This window comes from Sminthopsis crassicaudata, chromosome 3 (genome assembly GCF_048593235.1).
Source record: "Sminthopsis crassicaudata isolate SCR6 chromosome 3, ASM4859323v1, whole genome shotgun sequence".
NCBI classification, from domain to species: domain Eukaryota; kingdom Metazoa; phylum Chordata; class Mammalia; order Dasyuromorphia; family Dasyuridae; genus Sminthopsis; species Sminthopsis crassicaudata.
In genome coordinates, this window is record NC_133619.1 from 518,079,388 (window position 1) to 518,100,671 (window position 21,284).

Genomic DNA, 21,284 nt, shown 5'->3' on the forward strand with positions numbered 1-21,284 from the left:
ATCCTTGCACCGAATCCAAAGGGGTTGCAGGGGAGCTCTATTTGACTCCCTGTACCCCGAACCTGCCACTAGACCTCAATTAACCCTAGTTTCATTTAGGTGCCCCAAATCTAGACCTCGTCATTACGACATGTCCTGAGGCCCCCCTGCTATCCCCACTCTTATGGGGGAAGGGTGGGAGAGACCAGGGGGCCAGAGCAAGAGCAAAGTAGCAGTCTTACCCAGCTTATCTCCGGGAGGAGTTCTGGCTGTCCTGGTAGAGCAAGGCAAGGGAGGACTGGGCCAACCCCCAGATTCCTGCTAAAGAGCAGGATGGGGGGTAGCAGGTCGACCCCTGTGGTGTTCGCTGCCATCGTGGAAAGTTCCTTCCGGGCTTCCCCTATCCGAACTCAGGACGGGGACTGGGGTCTCCTCGGATAGTTTCCGGGACACCTAGAGCACGAGCGAACCTCCGGGGTTCCCCACCTAAGTCTGGGAGGGATTTGCATTAAAAGGCACCTCTGCTCTGAGCGTCTTTCCCGGGAGGCCGAAGTTGCCCTGAGAAGAAAAGAGCTGGGAGCCTCAGCTTTTAGTTCAGGTGAGAGAGTTAAAAAAACCAAGAGCTGTTCCTAACAGCAGAGTGGGAGAAACATCGAGGGCTGAAAATGGGCTCCTCCAGTTTGGGCGGTAGTATATTGGCCTTGACCCCGAAAAGGCTGGGGGGACCGGCTGTGTCTTGGCTGCTGGTGCACTGAGAGGCGAAGAAGCTCCTTCCAGGGCTCCTTGGACTCCAGGGAGTTGGGGGGAGATTGGGACCCTCTCAGCTAACCTAATCAGGGTTCAAGTTTTGAGGTTTTTTCTCAAGCCGAGAGTCTCTGCTTTTCTAAGAGGCAGCCTAAAGGGGAGAGGAGCAGGCCCCAAGCCCCAAGCTTTCCAACTCTATGGCTTTTTCATTCTCTATGTGTCCCGAAGAGAGAGAAAGATATGAGGACAACTTTAATTTTTGTCAGTTTGCAGGATTTTATGCCCCGAGCTCCCCAGGCTGAGTGGGGAAGCTCCAGACAGCTTCCACCATGCCCCGGGTGTCCAGCTGTCTCTCCCTGCTGTAGAAGGGTGGGGGCTTACCTGAGCCAACCGTCAAGTCAGCCTTCGCCAGAAAGACTGAGGTGCTTGACTTTCTAGGAAAAAAAGCTTTGGTGTCCTCGGTTCAATAGCTCCTCGGCCGCCTCTAGCCGGGGTCCCCACACACTGGCACCCCGCCCTTCTCTGCAGGAGGAGAGCAGGAGGGAGTGCTCCCTGAGCCAGGAGGAATTTGTCAGAGACCGGCTGTAGGGTGGAAAGCAAACCTAGAGAGAGAGACCACAGGGGTCCCCATAAAGGAATTCTGCAAGCTAGAGAAAAGGCTTTTTTACCTCGCCCAGAGCTTTTGGGTTCGGTTCAGTCGCCAGTGATGTCTGGCTCTGGGTCCTGTTTGGTCAGGGAACCAAAACTATGATGAGGTTTAGGTTTGGGGGCTCCCTTTTGTAGCGATGATAAGGTCTAGATTTAGGGACCAAATGAGATGAGGTTTCCCGGTGGTCAGGGAGTTAGATGATGAGGTCTAGTGGCAGGTTCGGGGTTCAGCTCCCCTGCACCCCTCGGGATTCGGCACATGGCAGGGAGTTTGGGGAGCCCCCTTCTGGCGGCGCAGAGTCCCTGTAAAGGAATTTACAGACCCGGAAACCTGGATTGATAAAAGAGGTTTATTGGAGGTTTGGGAGTAAGGTTAGAAGTCCTGACAGAGGCACGAGGTCTGGTTAGGGTAGAGGGGGCGGCACTGTATTACCCAGCGGGCTCCTTGGCCTGGCCTGTTAGCCCTCTGCAGGGAGAGGGTGCTCCGCTGGCTCTCTGTAACCGGCGCTTTGGCCACCAGCTGAGGGGGAGTCCCGGGCTGGCTCCTGCACCAGCTGGGCATCGGCGAGCCGGAATTTGAGTGGACTGAACGAGTTCCTTTAATTGGCTAGGCTTGGGATCCTTTTTGCCCGGGGAACAGAATGGAGCGGCTTGTCTGGTCCCCTGGGGCGGGCGGCCCCTGTCCGAGGCGGATTTCCTCCCTCTGGGAGTGTCGGAGTTGGGGCCCTTCCTCAGGGAGGCTGGCTGGGGAGGAGCTGAGGTTGGGCCGCGGTGGACGGCAGACCCCTACGGAAGGAGCCGGCTCGGGCTGACGGGGAGGAGGGGCTTGTGGGTTTGTTTTCCAAGGAGGAAGAAGAAAGCTCCGGGAAAGAAGGAAGCCCGGAAAATGGGCGGGGCACCGGGCCGGGAAGGTGCTGTCCGGGGGTGCTGACACTGTGCCCGCTGTCTCCTGGGGCTGGGGGAGCAAGAGTGACTGGAGGGGCGGACGAGTGGGGGACCATGTGAAGGATTAGCAGTGCGGTGAAGGGCAGCGGGGGTCCGGACCTCCCGGGACGCCGGGAGCTTCCGTTATCTCCATTCTCGGCAGAGGGAAGAAGTGAGGGAGCATCCGAAGGCGGCTCTTCCCGGTTTTACACCCGCCCCTCTCTTCCCTGCAGTAATGCCCAGAGGGAACAGCCCGAACTGCGAGCAGCGGGGACCCCCGGCCAGGGGACTCAGTTATGGGCGGAGGTCCGAGGTCAGACTGGGAAACCAAGAGGGAGAGGCGGGCGGCTGCGGCCGCCGGCCCCGAAAGAGAGGCCGCTTCTCCCTCCGGGCCCCGCGCGGGCACCAGGAAGCCCGGGAAATATAGCCCGGGCCTGGGGCTTCGGCGCAAAGGCAGCCTCTGGAAAATCTGGAAGGAAGGGTTCACGAGGAAAGGAGGACTCCCACTCTAACTTGGAAGTGTGTGTGTATGGGGTGCCTAAGACTGCAAGCACAGTCGAACAGACCCGGGAAAAACTTAGTGGGAGGGGAAATGCCTAGATCTCGACGCAGCATGGGCGGAGCTACCATTAGCCTCCTCCCTTCTTTCCTTAGCGTCTCTTTACAGGCACTTCCGGCAGGTATATGCATTTTCTCAGTCACTTCCGGCGGATATGCGTATTTTCTCCCGTCTCTCCAAAAGCTTTTATATTCCAGCGGGCCCTTTAAGACGGGGCAGTAATCTTCACACGCCGGAAGTTTCTATGAAAGGGAGGTGTGGCCGCGCCTACGGAGCGGAAGCCGGAAGCGGAGGCGGCTGGAACTAACGTGGTGGCGATGTCGGCTCTCCGGGCGCTGGATCCTGGTGTCGCGGCCGGGGTAGGGCCGGGGTCCGCCACAGCCGCCGCCTCCGGGCCTCCCGGGGGCCCCGCCCTCGCTTCCGGGAATCTCTTCCATCCCATCAGCGCTGAGGACGAGGAGCAGCAGCCTACGGAGATCGAGTCCCTGTGCATGAATTGTTATGGCAACGTAAGGCCGGGGGCTGGGGACGGCCGGGGCCAGACTTTGATGAGCCAGATTCCTTCAGACGCGCCGGGACTGCTTTTGTAGTAGCCGAGGGTCTGGGTGTTGATAGAAGGGGACAGCCGCAGGTGCATTTATTAAGCGCTTGCTGTGTGCTACGTGCGGTGACAGCTAAGGAAATATAACCTCTCCAAGTAAACACTGGGTTCTGTCAAGCAAGTTCAAAAGCTTTCGGGTGGAGGGGAACACCCCAACCGGGGCGTCTGGAACGGTCTCTTCCGTCAGGAAGCGGCTCTCGGGAGGGGGGAGCCAGGAATGCTGAGAGTCGGGGTGGTGAGTTTGGCTGGCGAAAAAGTGTTTGAGGGAGAATGATGGATTCTCATCCTGGAAAGATGGTCTCCACCCAGATGTTGAGATCAAAATTCCTAACCGGAATTTGAATTTTATTGTTTTGTGTCAGCTTTTCTTCGGCACTCATAAGACCAGTGGGCTCCTCAGAATAGAGGTTTTAAACGTCCAATGTAAAACATGTGGGACCACCAAGGAAGCGCAGTTTGTGAATAGGAAGCCGGCAGTCACTTTAATAGTGTGTAGTAACCAGTAATTGGCACAAACATTATTTTGGGATCTGAATACAATGTGATGGGGCATGAAAATATCTGTGACTTTTATCGGTGACAGTCACAGGTACTGGTCATACTAGAATTACTGTCATAATTGAAGGAAATGCTTAATTTCAAATTGGAGATCTTCATTCAGCTTCATGTACTCCCTGAAATCTATTCATAATAAAATCCTAGGTACTTTTCTTGGGGGGAGGGGGAGATAACTGGGAACCCTAGTTTAAAGATTGTAGAATCTTGGAGCTTCTTGGAAAGTGATACAGTTGATCTGTGCTTTAAGAATATTCATTTTCCAGTTGTACGGAGTATGGATTGGAGAAAAAAGGCATGAAGACCAATTAAGAGGCTGTTTTGAGAGTCTGGGCAAGAGGCTATGGAGACCTAAAAACTAGGGTATTTGTATTGTGGGTGGAGAAAGGAAAGGATGTGAAGTGTTGTGGAGACAGAATTGAGAAGAGTAAGAAAACTAGATGTGAGGCATGTGTGTGGTGAGAGAAAGGAGTTGAGGATGAAAGATAACTCCCAAGCTAGAGGAGAAGTGGGTTTATTAGGAAAGAGAATGGGTTTGGCAATCAGATTTGAGGCATTGAGGTGGAGATTCTGGACTTGAGTTCAGGAGAGAGACGAGGGCTGGAAACATGGATTCGGAGTCATCTGCAATGGGGTTGTAGTTTAATCTGTGAAAGCCAATAAGATGACTGAGGAGGAATGTTCAGTGAGTGAAGGGGGCCCAGGATAGAAGTTTGGAGACCCATTCTTACATCTTTCTCATTTTCATTTTACAGGTGAGGAAAGTGGTTAGAGATTAGTGTTCTGCCAAGTTAGGGGCAGAGAATCTGAAAAGGACAGGCTGGACAGGCAGGGGAGAGTCTATTGAAGATGTGGTTGTAAATACGTTCAGATATTGCAGACAGTTCAGGTTAGATGAGCAGTAAAAAAGGGCCATTAGATTTAGTAGAAAAAAGGATTTTGGAGAGAAGTTTCAGACTTGGAGTCACAAGCCAGATTGCAAGGGGTTGAAAAGAGACAGATGGGTAGAATTGATGATCGGAGATCTTTCTTTTTTACCCGACTTTTGCATAGCTCAAGGGAATGGTAGGGTTTAAATACCTCTTTTTAAGATAGGAAAGAAACTAGAAATTTTAGAAGACATTGGGGAGTGAGGTGGGAGATGATTCTGAGGACTTGCTCCTGGGGTCCAGTCTGGAGATATGTGGGGATAGGAAATTTTGGGGAAGGAGCCTCACTGTTTTTTTTGTCTGGGGTCTGATCCATCTAGGGGATAACTCGCCTTCTGCTAACCAAGATTCCCTTCTTCAAAGAGATCATTGTGAGCTCTTTCTCCTGTGAACATTGTGGCTGGTCCAACACAGAGATTCAGTCTGCAGGCAGGATCCAGGAACAGGGTGTGCGCTATACCTTGTCTGTCAGGGTCCCTGAGGTAAGTTGGGAGGGGAGGGCAGGTGTTCATGCTGAGCATTATTTATTCTAGAAAGGCCCTTGACAGCATACCCTTCCTATACCACCATCTCAACAGCTAAGTGTTCATTGTATTAGATCATCCTATTTTCTGCTAAATTCTCTTCTGAAGCTGTTACATTAATTGAAATGAAAACTGTAGGAATCAAATTGTAGCTCCCCATCTTTGGGTCTGGGGGGAGAGGCAATGTTGCTGTTAGTTACGGTCTGCGACCTTATCTTTATGCTCAGGACATGAACCGAGAGGTGGTAAAAACAGATTGTGCCACGGCAAGGATCCCAGAGTTAGACTTTGAGATTCCTGCTTTCAGCCAAAAAGGAGGTAAGTCTGAGTGTATTGGGACTATCCCAAACAAAGAAAATATACATCAATTTTTTCTTAGTATATTGTCAGTTCCTTCTGTGGTCAGCATTGAACTTTGTTGGTGAATGGAATGCTTAGGTGGGCAATGAAATCCAAGATAGCTGACATTTCCTCCTTTGATGTTTTTCATCAGCTCTGACCACTGTTGAAGGATTAATTAGTCGTGCCATCTCTGGTTTGGAACAGGATCAACCAGCCCGAAGGGTAAGCTGTGGAGTATCAGATTTCAGTAAACCTGAGGACTAGCTCTTATGTGTCATTCACAGCTCTGTGATATTTAGTGTCCTGTTCATAAAAACAATCCCTGATTCAATGTTAGAATTGAGTGAAACTCATTCAATGAAGCTTAAATATTACTACCTCTGAGAAACCCTTGATTTAGCTTTCCTTCCACCCCCCCTTCTCTCTTCTCTATTTAATTTATATCGTTTCTGCATACAAGTTATATATAGAACAGAATGTAAGCTTTTTGAAACTAGAAATTTATTTTTGTCTTTCTAGAAACAATGTCTGATATTTGCTGAATTGATTCAATTATTGGAACAAGATTCTTTAAAATCAGTACTTAGCTTGGATGTAAATTTTAATCTAGGCTTTTTCTTACTGTTTTTTAGCAGTTTTGCTAGATGTTTTTCTTTTGTTGGGCTAGTCTTTTGATAGGTTCTTACCTAAAATATGTACCTCATGGAGCTAGGTACTGAGACAATAGTCTCTTATCTCTATATTCATGACAGGCAAAAGGAGAAACCATGGCTGAGAAAATTGATGAGTTTATTGCCAAGTTGAAGCAGCTGAAGCGAGTGGATTCCCCATTCACTTTTGTGAGTAATATTGTTATCCTGGGCAGAAGCTACTAGGACCCCATACTTAATCTTACCCTTGGGAGGCTGGAAAGAAGGGTAACCCCCCCCCTTTTTTTTTTTCTATGATGGTGGATTGTGGAGTCTAAAATGTTTTCTTTATTTTCCAAATGCTAGATCATTGATGATCCCTCAGGGAACAGCTTTGTGGAGAATCCTTATGCTCCTCGGAAAGATGATGCTCTGGTGATCACACACTACATCAGGACTCCTCAGCAGGGGGACATGCTAGGGCTCAAGGTGAATAGTGAGGAGCCACCTTAAGCTAAAAATTGTTTGGGATACATGTACTCTTATTACTACTGTCTAATTATGCTCTACATGTCCTATTTCAAAAGTTGTATGCATTTGATTTTATTTTCTAAGATTTCTTATTGGGAGGAGGATGAATGATTAAAGTTATATAAGATCACAAATAATGTTCCAAAGCATCTCTGTTAAACATAGAATCTTTTTTCCTTTTTCTAATTGGATAAAAATGTTAATAAAATATAATTGCATTTCTTTTCCAGATTGAAGAGCCGGAAGAGAAGTCCACTGACCCTGTGGAAGATCTCAGGAATGAAGTGAGTCAAATTGAGCCCCGTTGGTGGGTGCATAGGAATGGGCTCATGCGTGGGCTGGACTGAACCTCCTTAGCTTGTTGCTGGCTCTCTTGGGATATAGGTGATCCATCTTGTTCAGGAATGTCTTTATTATGACTGGGAAACTCACTTTTTGTTTTTTACCTCATATTCCAGGTATTACAATTCAACACAAATTGTCCCGAGTGCAATGCTCCTGCCACTACCAACATGAAATTAGTGCGTATCTTTTGTGGAGTCATGACTTCCTCTGTCTGGGAGATGGAAGAAACCACTTAGAGGCCAGAGAAGATGTATCTGAAGAAAAGCATGTGTTGTATTACAGATTCTGGCCATTGCATTCAGAGAAAAATTAGTCATTGACTCTTCCTCTTGGTTTATTTTTCCTGTGGCTTTTTTCTCTCTGACATCTTATGAGTCAGTGTGGTTTGGAAAACTTGCTGACATGAAATACACTCTGGACAATTACAATTGCCCAATGTCTTGCTCTATGAATTAACTTCTTTAGGTAACTTGACCCAGCACATGACAATTAACTTTGTCTTTACTATTAGCCTTTTGGAGGATAATCTTACTGTACAGAAGGCAGATTTCCTTAACCCCCCTTTCCAGAAATCCCCCACTTTAAAGAGGTTATCATCATGGCGACAAATTGTGAGAACTGTGGGCACCGGACTAATGAGGTAGGTTTTGAATTGGACCCCCTGCCTTCATAAGGAGAAGACTAGATAAATATTTTCTGAAGGGACTATTTGTACTATTTCTCTTTTCTAGACCTTTAGCAGAGATGGGGGTGCTTCTTTATGGGTATAGTTACAAGCAAGCTGAATTCAAGGCTGCTTGGTTAGATCTGAAAGCCTAACATCTTTGGTTGATCCTTCCTTCTTAAGGGAAAGGTGACATCTCTTTTGGGGAGTATATGTGGTCTACTCTTTCACCTCCCCTGGTTCTAATTGGTACAGTGTAACAGCCTCTACTTCTTAAAATTTCCCTGTTTACCTCTTACTGTATGCTTGGTCTCTCTCCTCTTCCTGGGAACTTTGAAAGAAACGGGATTTAGTTCATACCTTTTCTCTAACATAGGCATCTTTTTGGGGAAATCCTTGATTCACAAGTACCCCTTTCAATTCTGGTTTGCAAGCCCCTTCTCTTATATTGACTGAATTTGGTGTGTAGGTAAAGTCAGGTGGAGCAGTAGAGCCCTTGGGCACCAGGATCACCCTTCATATCACGGATCCCTCAGACATGACCAGGGATATACTGAAGGTAGGCCTGATCATAACATTGAGTCTTCTTTTTATGTACTTGCTAGTGAAGCTGCTTCAGAAATAGTTTCCTTTCCTTAGGGTTGTATGAGCAATCTCTTTCCCTGTTTTTGAAGGGGAAAGAACTTTAAGTATATTATCTTTGGGGTTATAGGTAGTAAAGGAATTTTAAGAGCCTGGTGAGGGCAAAAGTGATCTATAAGCCCATTCATTTAACCTTAAACATAATTTATAGGCCTTTCCTTTTTTACCCTTCTATAGCAAAATGCCTGATGGTGTACATACTGTAATTATGAGAGTATATTTGCTTCTGTCTGTCCCTAGACTTCATTTATTTAGGTCTGTAACCTTTGCCATGTATTGAAAGAAATTGGAATATTTGAGATTGACCTCTAATTCTTGCTGCTAAGTTATTTGTAGAATGTTTTTATGGTCAACACAGAGATATTCAGCTTTTATATCCCTGTTCTTAGTTTAAGTTAACATTTCTTCTTATACTATAGTCTGAGACATGCAGTGTGGAAATACCAGAACTGGAATTTGAGCTAGGCATGGGTGCCCTTGGAGGCAAGTTTACCACCTTGGAAGGACTGCTGAAAGATATTTGTGATCTGGTAAGTCATATATGCTTTAGCCCAACACTTGTACTGAGAGAAGCACTGGAGATAAGAACATTTTCCCCTATTCCGGAATTCTTTTGCTTTGAGCATAATCTGAGATTAGGCCTATACACACATCCTTCTTGATGGCTTTTGTTTTAATATCACAGTCATATTTCTACACACACACATACACTCTCTCACACACACACACACACAGACACACTCCCTCCCCCTCTTCTACTTTCATCTTAATATCAGTTATTCTCCTCCCTTATCCAAATTGAATCTTTCCTTGTGATAAAGAAAAATAATTAAAATTGATAAGTTAAATTATTTGATATAGAAGCTTTCTATGAAAATATAATACTATCCCTGTAATTCCCCCTACATCTCTGCTCTGAGCCTTCATATACATATTTATTCTCTTCTCCAAAACCTTTGTTACTTTTTCATTATTTTTTCCTTTTCATTGCTATTTGCCATCATTGTGTATATTGTTTTTAGTTTTCTTTTGCTCTAAATTCCTACAGGCACACATTTCCATCATGTCTTTTTTTTTTTTTTTTTTTTTAAACTTGGCATCTTTTTCTGTATGTTTTTTAAATTTTTGTTATCTTTTTTATTTTTCTGAATTACATTTAAAACATGTTAAATATTTTTTAAAAATTTGAGTTTCAAATTCTCTCCTTTTCCCTCTCATCCACATCGAGAAGGAAAGCAATTTGGCATAGAAGTGGCATACATGTGAAGTCATGCAAAATATATGTGTATATTAGTCATGTTGCAAAAGAAAGCACAGGGCTTCCAAAAATCCCCCCAAATCCAAGAAAAATAAAGTAAAAGTAGTATGCCTCAATCTGCATTCAGACTCTTGTCAGTTCTTTCTCTTGAGGTTGATAGCATTTTTCATTAATAGGTCCTTTGGAATTATCTTGGATCACTTTATTGCTGAGAATAGTCAAGTCATTCATAGTTGATAATATAATATTTGTGCTACTTTAATATACTTTGTTCTGGTTCTGCTCATTTCAGTTTGTATCATTTCAGGAACTATATGAACACAAATATAAAACACTTCACAAAATAATGTCATATCTAAATAATTGGGAAAATATCAATTGCTTATGGGTAGGCCAAGTGAATATTAATTAAAAATAACAATTCTTGCCAAATTTATTTACTTATTTAGTGTCATATAAATAAGAGTCAGGGGAGTTATAAGTATCATCTTTCTATATAGCTATGTAAATTGTTTAACCTTATTGAATTTCCTATGATTTTTTCATATTTACTTTTCTCTACAGTTCTTTTTAAGGCTTGTATTTGAAAATCAGGTTTTTCTATTTCAGCTCTTGTAGTTTCATCAGGAGTACATTGAAAGTCCTCTATTTCATTAAATAACATTTTTTTTTTTGTTTTGCTGGGTAGATAATTCTTGGTTATAGTTCCAGCTCTTTTGTCTTCTGGAATACCATATTTTGAATTCTTTGATTAGAATGGAAGCTGCTAAATCCATGATATTTGAATTGTTTCTTTCTGGCTGCTTGCATTACTTTCTCTTTGACTTAGGAGATCTGGAATTTGGCTAAAATATTCTTGACAGTTTTCATTTTAGGATCTTTTGCAAGAGGATGATTTGTAGATTCTTTCAATTTGTTTTTCTCCCCTTGGTTCTAGGATAATTAGGGCAGTTTTCCTTTGTAATTTTTTGAAATATGTTGTATTTAGGCTCTTTGATTTGATCATAGCTTTCAGATTGTCTTAACAATTCTTAAATTATTTATCATTGGGGGCAGCGAGGTGGTGCAGTGGACAGAACACTAACCCTGAATTCGAGAGGATCTAAATTCAAATCTGATATTTAACACTTCCTAGATGTGTGATCCTGGGCAAGTCACTTAACCTCAATTGCTTCAGAAAAAAAAAAAAAAAAAGAAATTATTTGTCCTTGATCTATTTTTTAGGTCAGTTGTTTTTCCAATAAGATATTTTACTTTTTTTTTTTCCATTTAATTTTGTTTTGATCTTTCTTTACTTGGAAAAGAATAGGGAGAATATTCTAGCCCTGGGGATAAAAAATTGGGTGCCTTGCTCATGGAACATCCAGAAAAACCACTGTCACTGGATCCAAGAGTACAGTTTAATTCTTAACTGAAATCCTCCTTTCTTCTTCTACCCCTTTTAATCCCAGTGCCTTCCCTTTGTTAATTATTTATTTATCCAGTATTTAGCTTTCTCTGTACATATTTGGTTGCATGTTGTCTCCCTCATTAGATTATAAGCTTTTTGAGGCAAGGGTCTTTTTTTATTTAAGCACTTAATTCTATGTCAGGCACTGTGTTAAGTGCTGGGGATATAAAAAGAGGCAAAAGACCCTTATGTAGTCATTAGTTTCCAGTTGCCCAATTTTAATTTTTAGGGAATTATTTTCTTCAGGGAGCTTTTGTACTACTTTTTCCATTTTTCATATTTTTCAATTCTTTAATTTAAAGAGTTCTCTTCAGTAGATTTTTGTGTTTCTTTTACAATTTGGCTAATTATATTTTTAGAAAGTATTCTTTTCATCAATATTTTTTGTATTTCTTTTATCACTTTTGATTTTCACATTTTTTTTGCATCACACTAATGCTTCTTTCTGATTTGAAATTGAGATCAAGGCTCCTACCTCTGTTGTGAGTGACCCCAAGCGCTCATTCTGTGCTCTGGAATTGTGACCAGTGTCCTTGCCTCCCCTATGATTGCAAGAGCTGATGTCGTAAGATATCTCTTTGCTCAGAATTTTGACCTAGAATGCTGTTTGGGCAATGGAGTCCAATGCCAGCAAAGAATCCCTTGTATCTTTCTGATCAGTTGTCTGATCCCTTTAGCATTTGTGGGCTGAGAACTCCCAGAGCTGCTGCTACTGCCTTCAAGAGTGTTGGTATTTTGGTGGAAAATTCCCCTTATCCTCCCCTATCCCAACCACCCATTTGTCAGCTTTGCTGCTCCAGAATCAATTTAAGCCATTATGATATTGAGTCTGCCCCCTTATTTTATAAATAACTAACCTGAAGAAAACCGAGGCTTAAGTGACTTGCTGAGGTCACACAACCAGGAAATGTTAAGAGTAGAATTTGAGCCCAGCCCTTCCTGACTTGAGGCCTATCAGTTCCATTCTTTACTCCATTGCCTCCTCTCCTGATTTTTAATGGTATTATCTTTTATAATTCAAGTTCTGCAGACTTCTAAAATTAGCTTTTTTTTTATCTAGTAAAACAGAACAAAAAAGAATAGGATGTCTTAGAGAATGAGTCAGACTTTTTGGACAACCCTCTCAGCCCTAACCAAGCTGCTTCCCTAACAATTTGGGAGCCAGACCTTCAAGTTTTTACCATTACAGGTGACCAGGAACCCCTTCACACTGGGTGACAGCTCCAACCCTGATCGCACAGAAAAGTTGGAGGAATTTAACCAGAAGCTGGATGAGGTAAGAGGCAATAATAAGATCATTGCTCTTGAGAACACACTAAGACCCACTCATACCTTACATCCCTTATATATCTTGCTGGCTTGAGAAATGTAAAGGGTCACATGCTGGCTTAGCTCAGCAGCATTAGGTCCATCTTATTCATTTAGCAGTGACAGTGATTATAATTGTCCCCACTTCTAGAAACTATAAGAGAAAAAAATTAATACTTATATTTCTTTTTTTGTTGCTGTTGCCTCTCTGCTGCTGTTAGATTATAGAGGGTCGAATGAAAGCTCATTTTATTCTGGATGATCCAGCAGGAAACAGCTACTTACAGGTATGTTTTGCCTGGCTTTGGCATTAGGCTCTTTATGTTCTGCACATGACAAGCCTTTTTCAAGAAATAAAAGGACGTTATTCTAGACTAATAGTGCAATGAAAGTTGGGCTGGCCTCTTAGAATTAGCTCTCAAAATGAATTGAACTCATTTAGGCGAAATTGGAGTAAGCAAGGCACAAAGAATGATCTGTATGGCATTTCCCCCCCATCTGCCTGTGACTTGGAGGGAAGATCTAGTCCATTAATCAGCAGCCTTTCACAGATGGCATGCTATCTTATTCACTCTCAGCAGAGTATGTGAGGATTGAGGAGAATGTAATTCCTGCTATCCAAGGATCTAAGAGAAAGGAATAATTTAAGATTATTAATGCTCCTTTGCATGATCTGAATTTTATTCTCATCTCACACCTTACTATGTGAATAAGAAAGGTTTCGCCAGTAGAGAGGAAAGAAGATGAAAGGAGTTGGGAAGGTTGCCGTAGTTGAGCCTCACCTACTTCCTGATATTAAAACTTGCCATTCCATCTTTACCCTGAGGCTGCTGATCTCTGGTTAGACTTAACCTAGGATTCTCTTGAATTCCTTGGAGGTGACGGCTTGGAGGTAGTAGAGGGGAAAAGAGCCTGATAGAAGAAATGCCCAGTCACTGATGACTTTTCTCCGTCTATCAGAATGTGTATGCCCCTGAGGAGGACCCAGAGATGAAGGTGGAGCGCTACAAACGCACATTTGACCAGAATGAGGAGTTGGGGCTCAATGACATGAAGACAGAGGGCTATGAGATGGAACTGGCTTCACGGCGGTAGCAGTGGGCAAAGGGGCAGGTCAGACACCAGAGCTGCCTGTGGCTTCATGGTTATTTATTACTATTGTAATAGGTCAGAGGGATGAGGACTGGAGAACAGGGGCTTTCTCTTGGAATGGGATGACCTGGTCTGAGTCCATGAAGGTGTACACACTTTCAAAACAATTCATGATGCAAATGCACGTCTGTTGTGTTACTGACCTTATTTTGGAGGTTTTTATTGGTTTGTTTAGAAAATTGGGATTGAACTTTTGTGGCAAATTTTTCCTGTTAGTCTTTTCTTCCTTCCCTATTTTTCCTTTTTCTATAAGAATGGGATTCCAAGGAGCTGCTGATTGGTAAAGTTAGAGAAATGGAGGAGTTGGGGCACAACCAAGAATTGGCGTTCTATAGATATTAATTCTAGTTTTAAATGAGAGAAGTCATATTGGGGGTGGGGATAGTAGCATCTTCGGATTGGGCAGAAAAAAAATTGCCAATAAAATTGCTGCTTTTAAACAACTTTTTCATCCTCTTGTCATTTTCATTATGTTTAAGCTTCAGTCAGAGTTGGTAGAGTAGTTATTTCAAATTCTGGAGTTTTAATCTGCTCTGGATAGAAACTTAAGTCACTTGCTTAGGAGGAGGAATGATGTTGTTACTGTTACATGGTTCCTCATCCTAAGCAAGTGGCTAAGTTTATAAAGTGCCTTATAGTTTATGAAATATTTTAAACGTATTTATGGAACTTTTGTGTTTTGTCTAGTCCCAAATAATGTGGTAGTAATGGGGGTTAAAATTAGGAGAAAGGATGTTTCCAATCCACAGGCAGATGAAGGTAAAACAAATGTCTGGTTCCATTCTCTTATGTCTCCTGTAGAACCTATTTTTAACTCGATTCACAAAGTTATTAAGTACTTCTTTTTTTTGCAAGGTACACTGTGCTAAGTATTGGCTCTCCTCACTTTTCCCCAGTGCATTTTGGATTTCTAATGACTCCACTCTTTCTACCTGCCAGCATGTCAGACTTTCACAGATGTTTTAGAAAAGACCTTGGAGGGAAGCAGTGTGACCATACTGTAGTTAGCAAAATTTGTCTATGATAATGATAAGCCTTTGCCTGAAGATGTCAGTAAAGTAGAACCTACTGCTTTTTTTTTTCATTGTTTTTGTTAAATGACATGATGCTAATCTCTTTACAGAGTAATTCAGTCTTCACTCTAGTATGTAGTCCTCTGGAAAATAGGAGAAAATGTTTCATATAAGAAAACTACAATGCAGGAATGGGTGTGTATTGGGGAGAGGAGTTTAAACTGCACATTTTTCCATGCCAAAGAAACCATCGTATGGATCTGAGAATATCATGAGCCAGGAAGAAGGACCTCCCAGAACGAAAGTGAAATAACTAGAACATACCTGTAGAGTTTTCCTTTTAACTTTACATGTGGATAGGAAAAAACAAGGAAGAATTTTAGCACCTGCAAGTAGTCTCCATTAATTTACTGTACAAATTATTATGCAAATCAAAATTTTGAAAATTTAGACTCTGAAGGGATCTAAATTTAACACTTCACTCTAGGAAATGAATAATTTTGTGCTCTTAAGTTTTGTATAATTATTGTTTCTACTATATATTCTCTAGCTGGATTTTGGAACTCTATTGCTAGCTCTCTGCAATCCAGAACAAGATTCTCCTTTCATCTTGCAAATCTCCATCACAGGACTCAAACTCATAATTCAAGAATTTTTTCTTAGACTAACACAAATACATTTTTAATGAACATACTGTCAAGTCTTTTTTAAGAAACACTACACAACAAAACATCTGTTTTGTTAAGAGTAATAAGCAGTAACAGGTCATAATAAATTTCAACGTAGTTAAATTAGGTGTGACCTTACAATGAGCCAGTATCATCAATGATCCTTCAAAGCTGCAACTTCCTTAAGGAGGAGTAAAAGTACAAAATGATTTAAAAAACCTGGTAATTTATTGTATACAAGTTAAAACTATAAAAACTTCTACATTAGATACAAGTAAAAATAAGTTTTCAGTATCAAACTTACAACAGAACAGTTTTCATAAATTTCATAAATAAATGTGCCGATAGAGGGGCATGATGTGGTACGTGGGCTTATTGCCATGTTTTATTTTTTTCTTCCCAAGGTTCCTTGTAGCTTTTAAGTCTATGAGCTGCTCATTCTTGAGACCAAATAGTCCCACTTCTTTATATGGCATGATCTTGAAGACCTTTACCATTATAGTTTTCTGGACTCTCAGTAGTTTTATTAGTGTTCTCCCTAAATTGTTCCTAGAACTGATTAGGGTATTCTGAATGTGTTTTGATCCAGGTAGCATAGAGTGGGATGCTGACTTCCTTAGTCCCAAGTGGTATGTTCTTAATGGACTAAGCAATAAAATTTTTAGTTGCCATTTAACAATTGATTCACATTGAACATTACCTTTGTAGTTCACTAAAAACTTCCAAATAAAAAAAAAAAATTTAAACTAATTTAGTTGAATTAGTCATGCAGATTATCTAGCTGAGTCCCCGCATTTTATAGATGTGTCCTGGACAAATGAAAAGCCTTCCTTTGACCCTTTTCATCTCCCTATCACACTTCACATTTTTGAAATAGATGCCTGTGTGTCATGTTTCTAATTGTTCACCTTCTACTTGCTCTTCAATGCTTTGTAATTTTTCTTCTACCTTTATTCTACTGAATATCTTCAGATGAAGCTTTTTTTCTCTAAAAGTTACCAATGTGGAATTTTTGCAATTCCATTTTGCATTTTTGTCTTTATGCAGATTAACTCCTAGATTTCTATATCCAGTTTCTGCCTCTCCCTAGAGTTTTAGTTCTTGATGACTGAATTATGACCAGTTAGATATTTCAAACTGGATGTTGCATAGACTTCCTAAATTTAACATATTTAAAATTGAATTGTCTTTCTCATCATAAACTTTCTCTCTTGCAAACTTGACTATTGAAAATTTAACCCCAATCTTGGGTTTGAAATCTTGACCTTTTCCCCAAATCCTTTCTTTTATCTCACATTTCCAGTCATTTGCCAAACTTTGCCATTTTTATATTCACATCTTGCATCTGACTTTTTTCTGCAGTCATACAGCCACCATCTCACTCCAGGGCCATCATCACTTTGCTTGTTACTATATTAGCTTCCATGTTTGTTTCTTACTACAAGTGTTCTCTCGTTGCAGTCCTTCCTATGTGCTGTTACCTAAATAGTTTTCCTTAAATATAGAGTTGACCATGACTCCCCTACTCAACCAACTCCAGTGTCTTCCTAGTGTCTTAAGGATAGAAATATAAACTCCCCTGTTCAGCTTTTAAAGATTTTCATTTTCTACCTCTTAACTATTTTTATAGCCCATTATTGCATGCCTTGATCCTGGTCATCCCCTATGATCTCTCTTCCTTTAAGATCCTCCTCCTGTTCAGACACTATCTTCAAATGTAATTTTTCCTGATTCCTCTAACTGCTGATGTCTTCCTTCTTGAAGTGCCTTAATTCTACTATTTTGTATGTATTTGTACTTACTAACTTTATATTTATGCTGTATGTATACATAAGTGTTTGTATATGTATTTGTCTCCCCCATTAGAATGTAATTCATTGTGAGTAGGGGTTATTTCTTTGAACTTACATCCTTAGTGCCTAAAAAAGTAAGAACATAATAAATATTTGATGATTTCTCCATTCTCCTTGATCTGTTTGCCACTGTTTATACTGCTGACCAGTATGCTTTTCTGTATGCTCCATTCTTGGTTTCAGAGGCTACATCTCTTAAGTTGTTCTTGGTCTTTTTCCGCTGGCTAATAATCTTGGGAACTAGGTGATGTGGCTGTTAGAGCTGAATTCAGATCCCACTCAAATACTTAGATGTGTACCCTGGCAAGTCAATCTCAGCCACAGTTTTCTCATCTGTAAAGTGGTAAATCAGTAATAGCGCCTATCTCCCAGAGTTGATGTAAGGATAAAATAATATTTGTAAAGAGTTTTGTAAACCTTAAAGAGCCAAATAAATGATACTTATGATGATGATGATGATGATGATGTCGATGTCCTTTACCCCTTATTGTAGAACATATGTTCCCCAAGCGTCTATTTTTGGTTCTCTTCTCATCTTCACATTGCTTCCACTGGCAATCAAGTTCCCTTCCAGGACTTCAGCCATGTCATAATCATCCATGCAGCCGATTTTTAAAAAATCATTTTGAAAATTATGAATTTCAGCACCAAATAAAATGGGCATTTGTATACACATAGTAGAATAGGAAAGAGGTTTGTAAATGAAACAGCATATCTATTATGTATAACTTTTAAAATAAAATAAATTGAATATGTAACTTTCAAAGCTGTCTTGTTTGTGATCCCCACTCTCCCCAGGTTTTCCTACTCTTCTGTGAACTTAAAAATTCATCGACTCTTTTTTTAATGGGCTACCTTATCCTTGACTTCTCTGTTTCCCCTCAAATTGAAAAAAAACAAAAACTGAAAACAAAACCTTTTAAACAAATTTGCATGGTCAATTAAAAATAAGTTCCTATTTTAATAATGTCCAAAAAAGTATGTCTTTTTCTGCAACTTGAGTTCATTTGCAAGAAATGGGCAGCAAGCTTTTTATCATCAGTCCTCCAGAATTGATTATTGTATTAAATAGCATTCTTAAGTCTTTCAAAGTGGCTTTTCTTGATACTATTTACATTGTTCTCCAGGTTTGACTCACTTTATTCTACATGAGTTCACAAAGTCTTCCCAATTTTCTCTGAAACCATTCCTTTCATCATTTCTATCATAATTTGACCTTTTTCTTTGAACTCTTTGGAGGTAAAGGCCTAATAATGGTATTGATGAGGTCCGGAATGGTGAATGTGGTGGGCAGAGAGAAACTGAAGAATTGATAAAAATTAGGCAAGAAGGAAGGCTCTGATAATCAGGATCAATTTGGTTTGGTAGTGGTAATCCAGTCCAAGTTAAGTCCCTGTGGCTAAATTTTCCCTAAAAAACAACTTAAGGCCTGAATGGAACAGGTATTTAAGTTTTCTCAAGTTTATGAGATGAGGCTTAAGTCACATGATTCCTATGCCCAGTTGAGCCTTGGGTTTCAGGAAATCACATCATCCCTAGGTCCCAGCCTTGAACCCTGGGATGAAGGAATTTAGTGAAGTTACAGGAAGTGATGTGACCACAGGGAGCAGACATTGATGACTTATTGGTCAAGAATGGTTGTGTTCTTTTACTCTATCCAATGAAAACGCTCAGGTCTTTTGCTTTTGAAATCTTGGGACAAGGTGAAAACTGCCCGGGTTCAGGAGCACATAGCAGGAGTTGGGATGGCTCCCAGATGTGTCTGGGCCTCTCCCTGCAAGGATTAAATATCTGCTTTCTTTTTGTACCTAAAGATGTCTCTGATGAGTTATCCCACACTGGCCCATGGCTTTACTACTACCCTCCTTTGGGTCTGTCTGCCACCGGCACCCTACCTAGTATCTTTATCCCCTTCTCGTGCCATGCGATGTTTCTCCTAACCCTACTTTGCTTCTCAACCCCACTTCTTATAGCTAGCTAACTCTTAGGGAGTGCTAAGTCCCTCTCAGGATTTGGCCTGGCAATGAAGGGCTTGTGAAGTATTCTTTCTCCTGATGAATGGCAAACTTGCCCTTTGCATCATTAGTTTTAAAAAATCCTTTCTGTGGCCTCCCAATTCTATTTCACATTTACATTCCTGGTGTTTATTTTATTTGTAACCTCTTCCCTAAATACACCTACCTTCCCTAAATACATCTACCTTTTGCCAAAGAGAATGGCCATTGTGAATTCTTCATATGACTGGACCCCACATTGGCATTGCTGGGTCATAGGATCTGTGTAGTTCAGTGACTACCGATGGCATAGTTCCAAATTGCTTTCTAGAAGGACTCTTGATTAATTCACAGCTCCACCAATGGCACATTTAGTGTGCCAGCTTTCCCACAGTCCTTCCAACTATTGCCATTGGTACCTTTGACCTTGGGGCTTCTGTTCTAATGAGTCCTTGGTCTTCTGGCTTTGGAATCTGCCTCAGGAAACCGAGCACGTCTATCTGAAAGCCACCCTTAATTCATTTGGAGATATTTCCTAGCCTTCTCCCGGAGCTGTAATGAACATATCTATGATTGAAAGATACATAAGGATCTTCCTGGTACTCCCCCTTCACTGAATTTGCTTAGACTTCAGTCTGCTCTGTAAAGACGGCATAGAGCTTTTAATAAACTTTGCCCTGAATGAAGTGAATTGTGAAAGATGGAGACAGTGTTCTTAACAGTGAGAGAGGGCCAGCTGGGCCTCAGGGCCAGGCTTCTTTCTCCAGAAATCGTGTAGTTCACAAGGAGTGGGGGGCACTGAAACTCCCATATAAGGTAATTCAGTAATCCTAAAGATGTGCTTGGGTTGAAAGTTTTTCCTCATTTACGATTTAAAAGTGAGGTCATTTGTCCTGATTAATCAGGGCCAGGAAGTGTGAAGTGTTAAATATCAAAAGTGAGCTTTGAACTCGGGTCCTCTTGATTTTAGGGCTAGTGCCCTATCCACCGCGCCACCTAGCGGTACTGTTTTCCTCCCCCCTTCCCCCTCTCCTTATGGTTCTTCTCTGTTACTGGGCTCCGCCTTTCCTCGCCTAACCGCTCGTGGGGAAGGAGATGCCCTTTCTGGGGAGATTAATAAAATTCCTTTCTGCTCTTGCCTTGAGGAATCAGATTGATTGAGCCAGTTGTCTTGTCCCAAACAGCCCCCTGACTAGGAGACGGGTTCAACCCGGCCAATTCTTTTGAGACCCCTTGGGATACGGGTCTGGGACTTTTGGGTCCCCCCTCCTCAACATCAACGCCTTGCCATGGCAGTAGTGATGAGTGAAGTCGAGGGTTTTTTCTTAGGGCTGAGTGACAGTTTGGGTGGAGTAGCTCTTATTCATATAAATCTGAATTCGTTCCTACAAGACATCTATACTCCGAGATCCCCTGGGAGCTCGGGCTCATCACGCCTAACTAACTTTGGGATTTTCTGCTTCGATCAGGGTGAAAAACACCGGCCACCTCCGGGGGGGAGGGGGTGTCGTGAACTCTTGTGCAGACTGAGGCGCACTTTTCCCATTTACTTTTGGCAGCATTGTTTTGCAGGTCCTCACGAATAAAATGGATGGACGTTGCTGTCTTATAGAGGGAGGGAGGGGGTTGGAGGGCCAGAATTTGGGACTAAAAAAAATAAATGTTAAAAAAAAAAAAGAATGAATAGAGGGAAAAAATTTGAGGCATTCCCAATTAACTTCCTCCTTCTCCCTTCACTCCCAGCCAATCAGGGCCCTTTTCTGTCGGCTTAATTTCCCCGAGGGTCTGTTGTCAGGTCCCTCACTTCTGCCCCCACCACCATTCTCCGTTCCTCCCAGTCTCCCCGTCAAACCCCGCGCCTCACCTTCGAAGAGAGGCTCTGATCCGGCTTCCGGGCCTTTCCTCCCACAAGGACTTGCACGGCTGGGCCCCACCCACAGCCAGGCACCAATCAGATGCTCCCTTCGGATTC

General features: G+C 42.1%; 1 protein-coding gene across 2 annotated transcripts; it reads left to right on the plus strand.

The window, feature by feature from the left end:
- Window positions 1-1,658: 1,658 nt before the first annotated feature.
- ZPR1 (ZPR1 zinc finger) lies at window positions 1,659-14,227 on the plus strand. 2 transcript variants are annotated; one of them, XM_074304193.1, is made up of 15 exons: window positions 1,659-1,743; window positions 2,950-3,363; window positions 5,260-5,421; window positions 5,691-5,781; window positions 5,957-6,027; window positions 6,558-6,644; window positions 6,801-6,923; window positions 7,196-7,249; window positions 7,424-7,490; window positions 7,880-7,950; window positions 8,444-8,533; window positions 9,036-9,146; window positions 12,514-12,600; window positions 12,854-12,919; window positions 13,593-14,227. In XM_074304193.1, the coding sequence occupies exons 2-15, from the start codon at window positions 3,172-3,174 to the stop codon at window positions 13,725-13,727; spliced, it is 1,407 nt and encodes a 468-aa protein (XP_074160294.1). In that variant the 5' UTR covers window positions 1,659-1,743; window positions 2,950-3,171; the 3' UTR covers window positions 13,728-14,227. The 2 variants fall into 2 exon arrangements, with proteins under 2 accessions (XP_074160294.1, XP_074160295.1); XM_074304194.1 differs by lacking the exon at window positions 1,659-1,743 and having other exon boundaries at window positions 2,880-3,363.
- Window positions 14,228-21,284: the final 7,057 nt, after the last annotated feature.

Bases quoted from the DNA above. Each gene is read 5' to 3' on its own strand.
- ZPR1 (XM_074304193.1), top strand. From the start codon at position 3,172: ATGTCGGCTCTCCGGGCGCTGGATCCTGGTGTCGCGGCCGGGGTAGGG. The intron at 7,250-7,423 runs GTGAGTCAAATT...CTCATATTCCAG, and splicing joins TGGAAGATCTCAGGAATGAA to GTATTACAATTCAACACAAA. The intron at 8,534-9,035 runs GTAGGCCTGATC...CTTATACTATAG, and splicing joins TGACCAGGGATATACTGAAG to TCTGAGACATGCAGTGTGGA.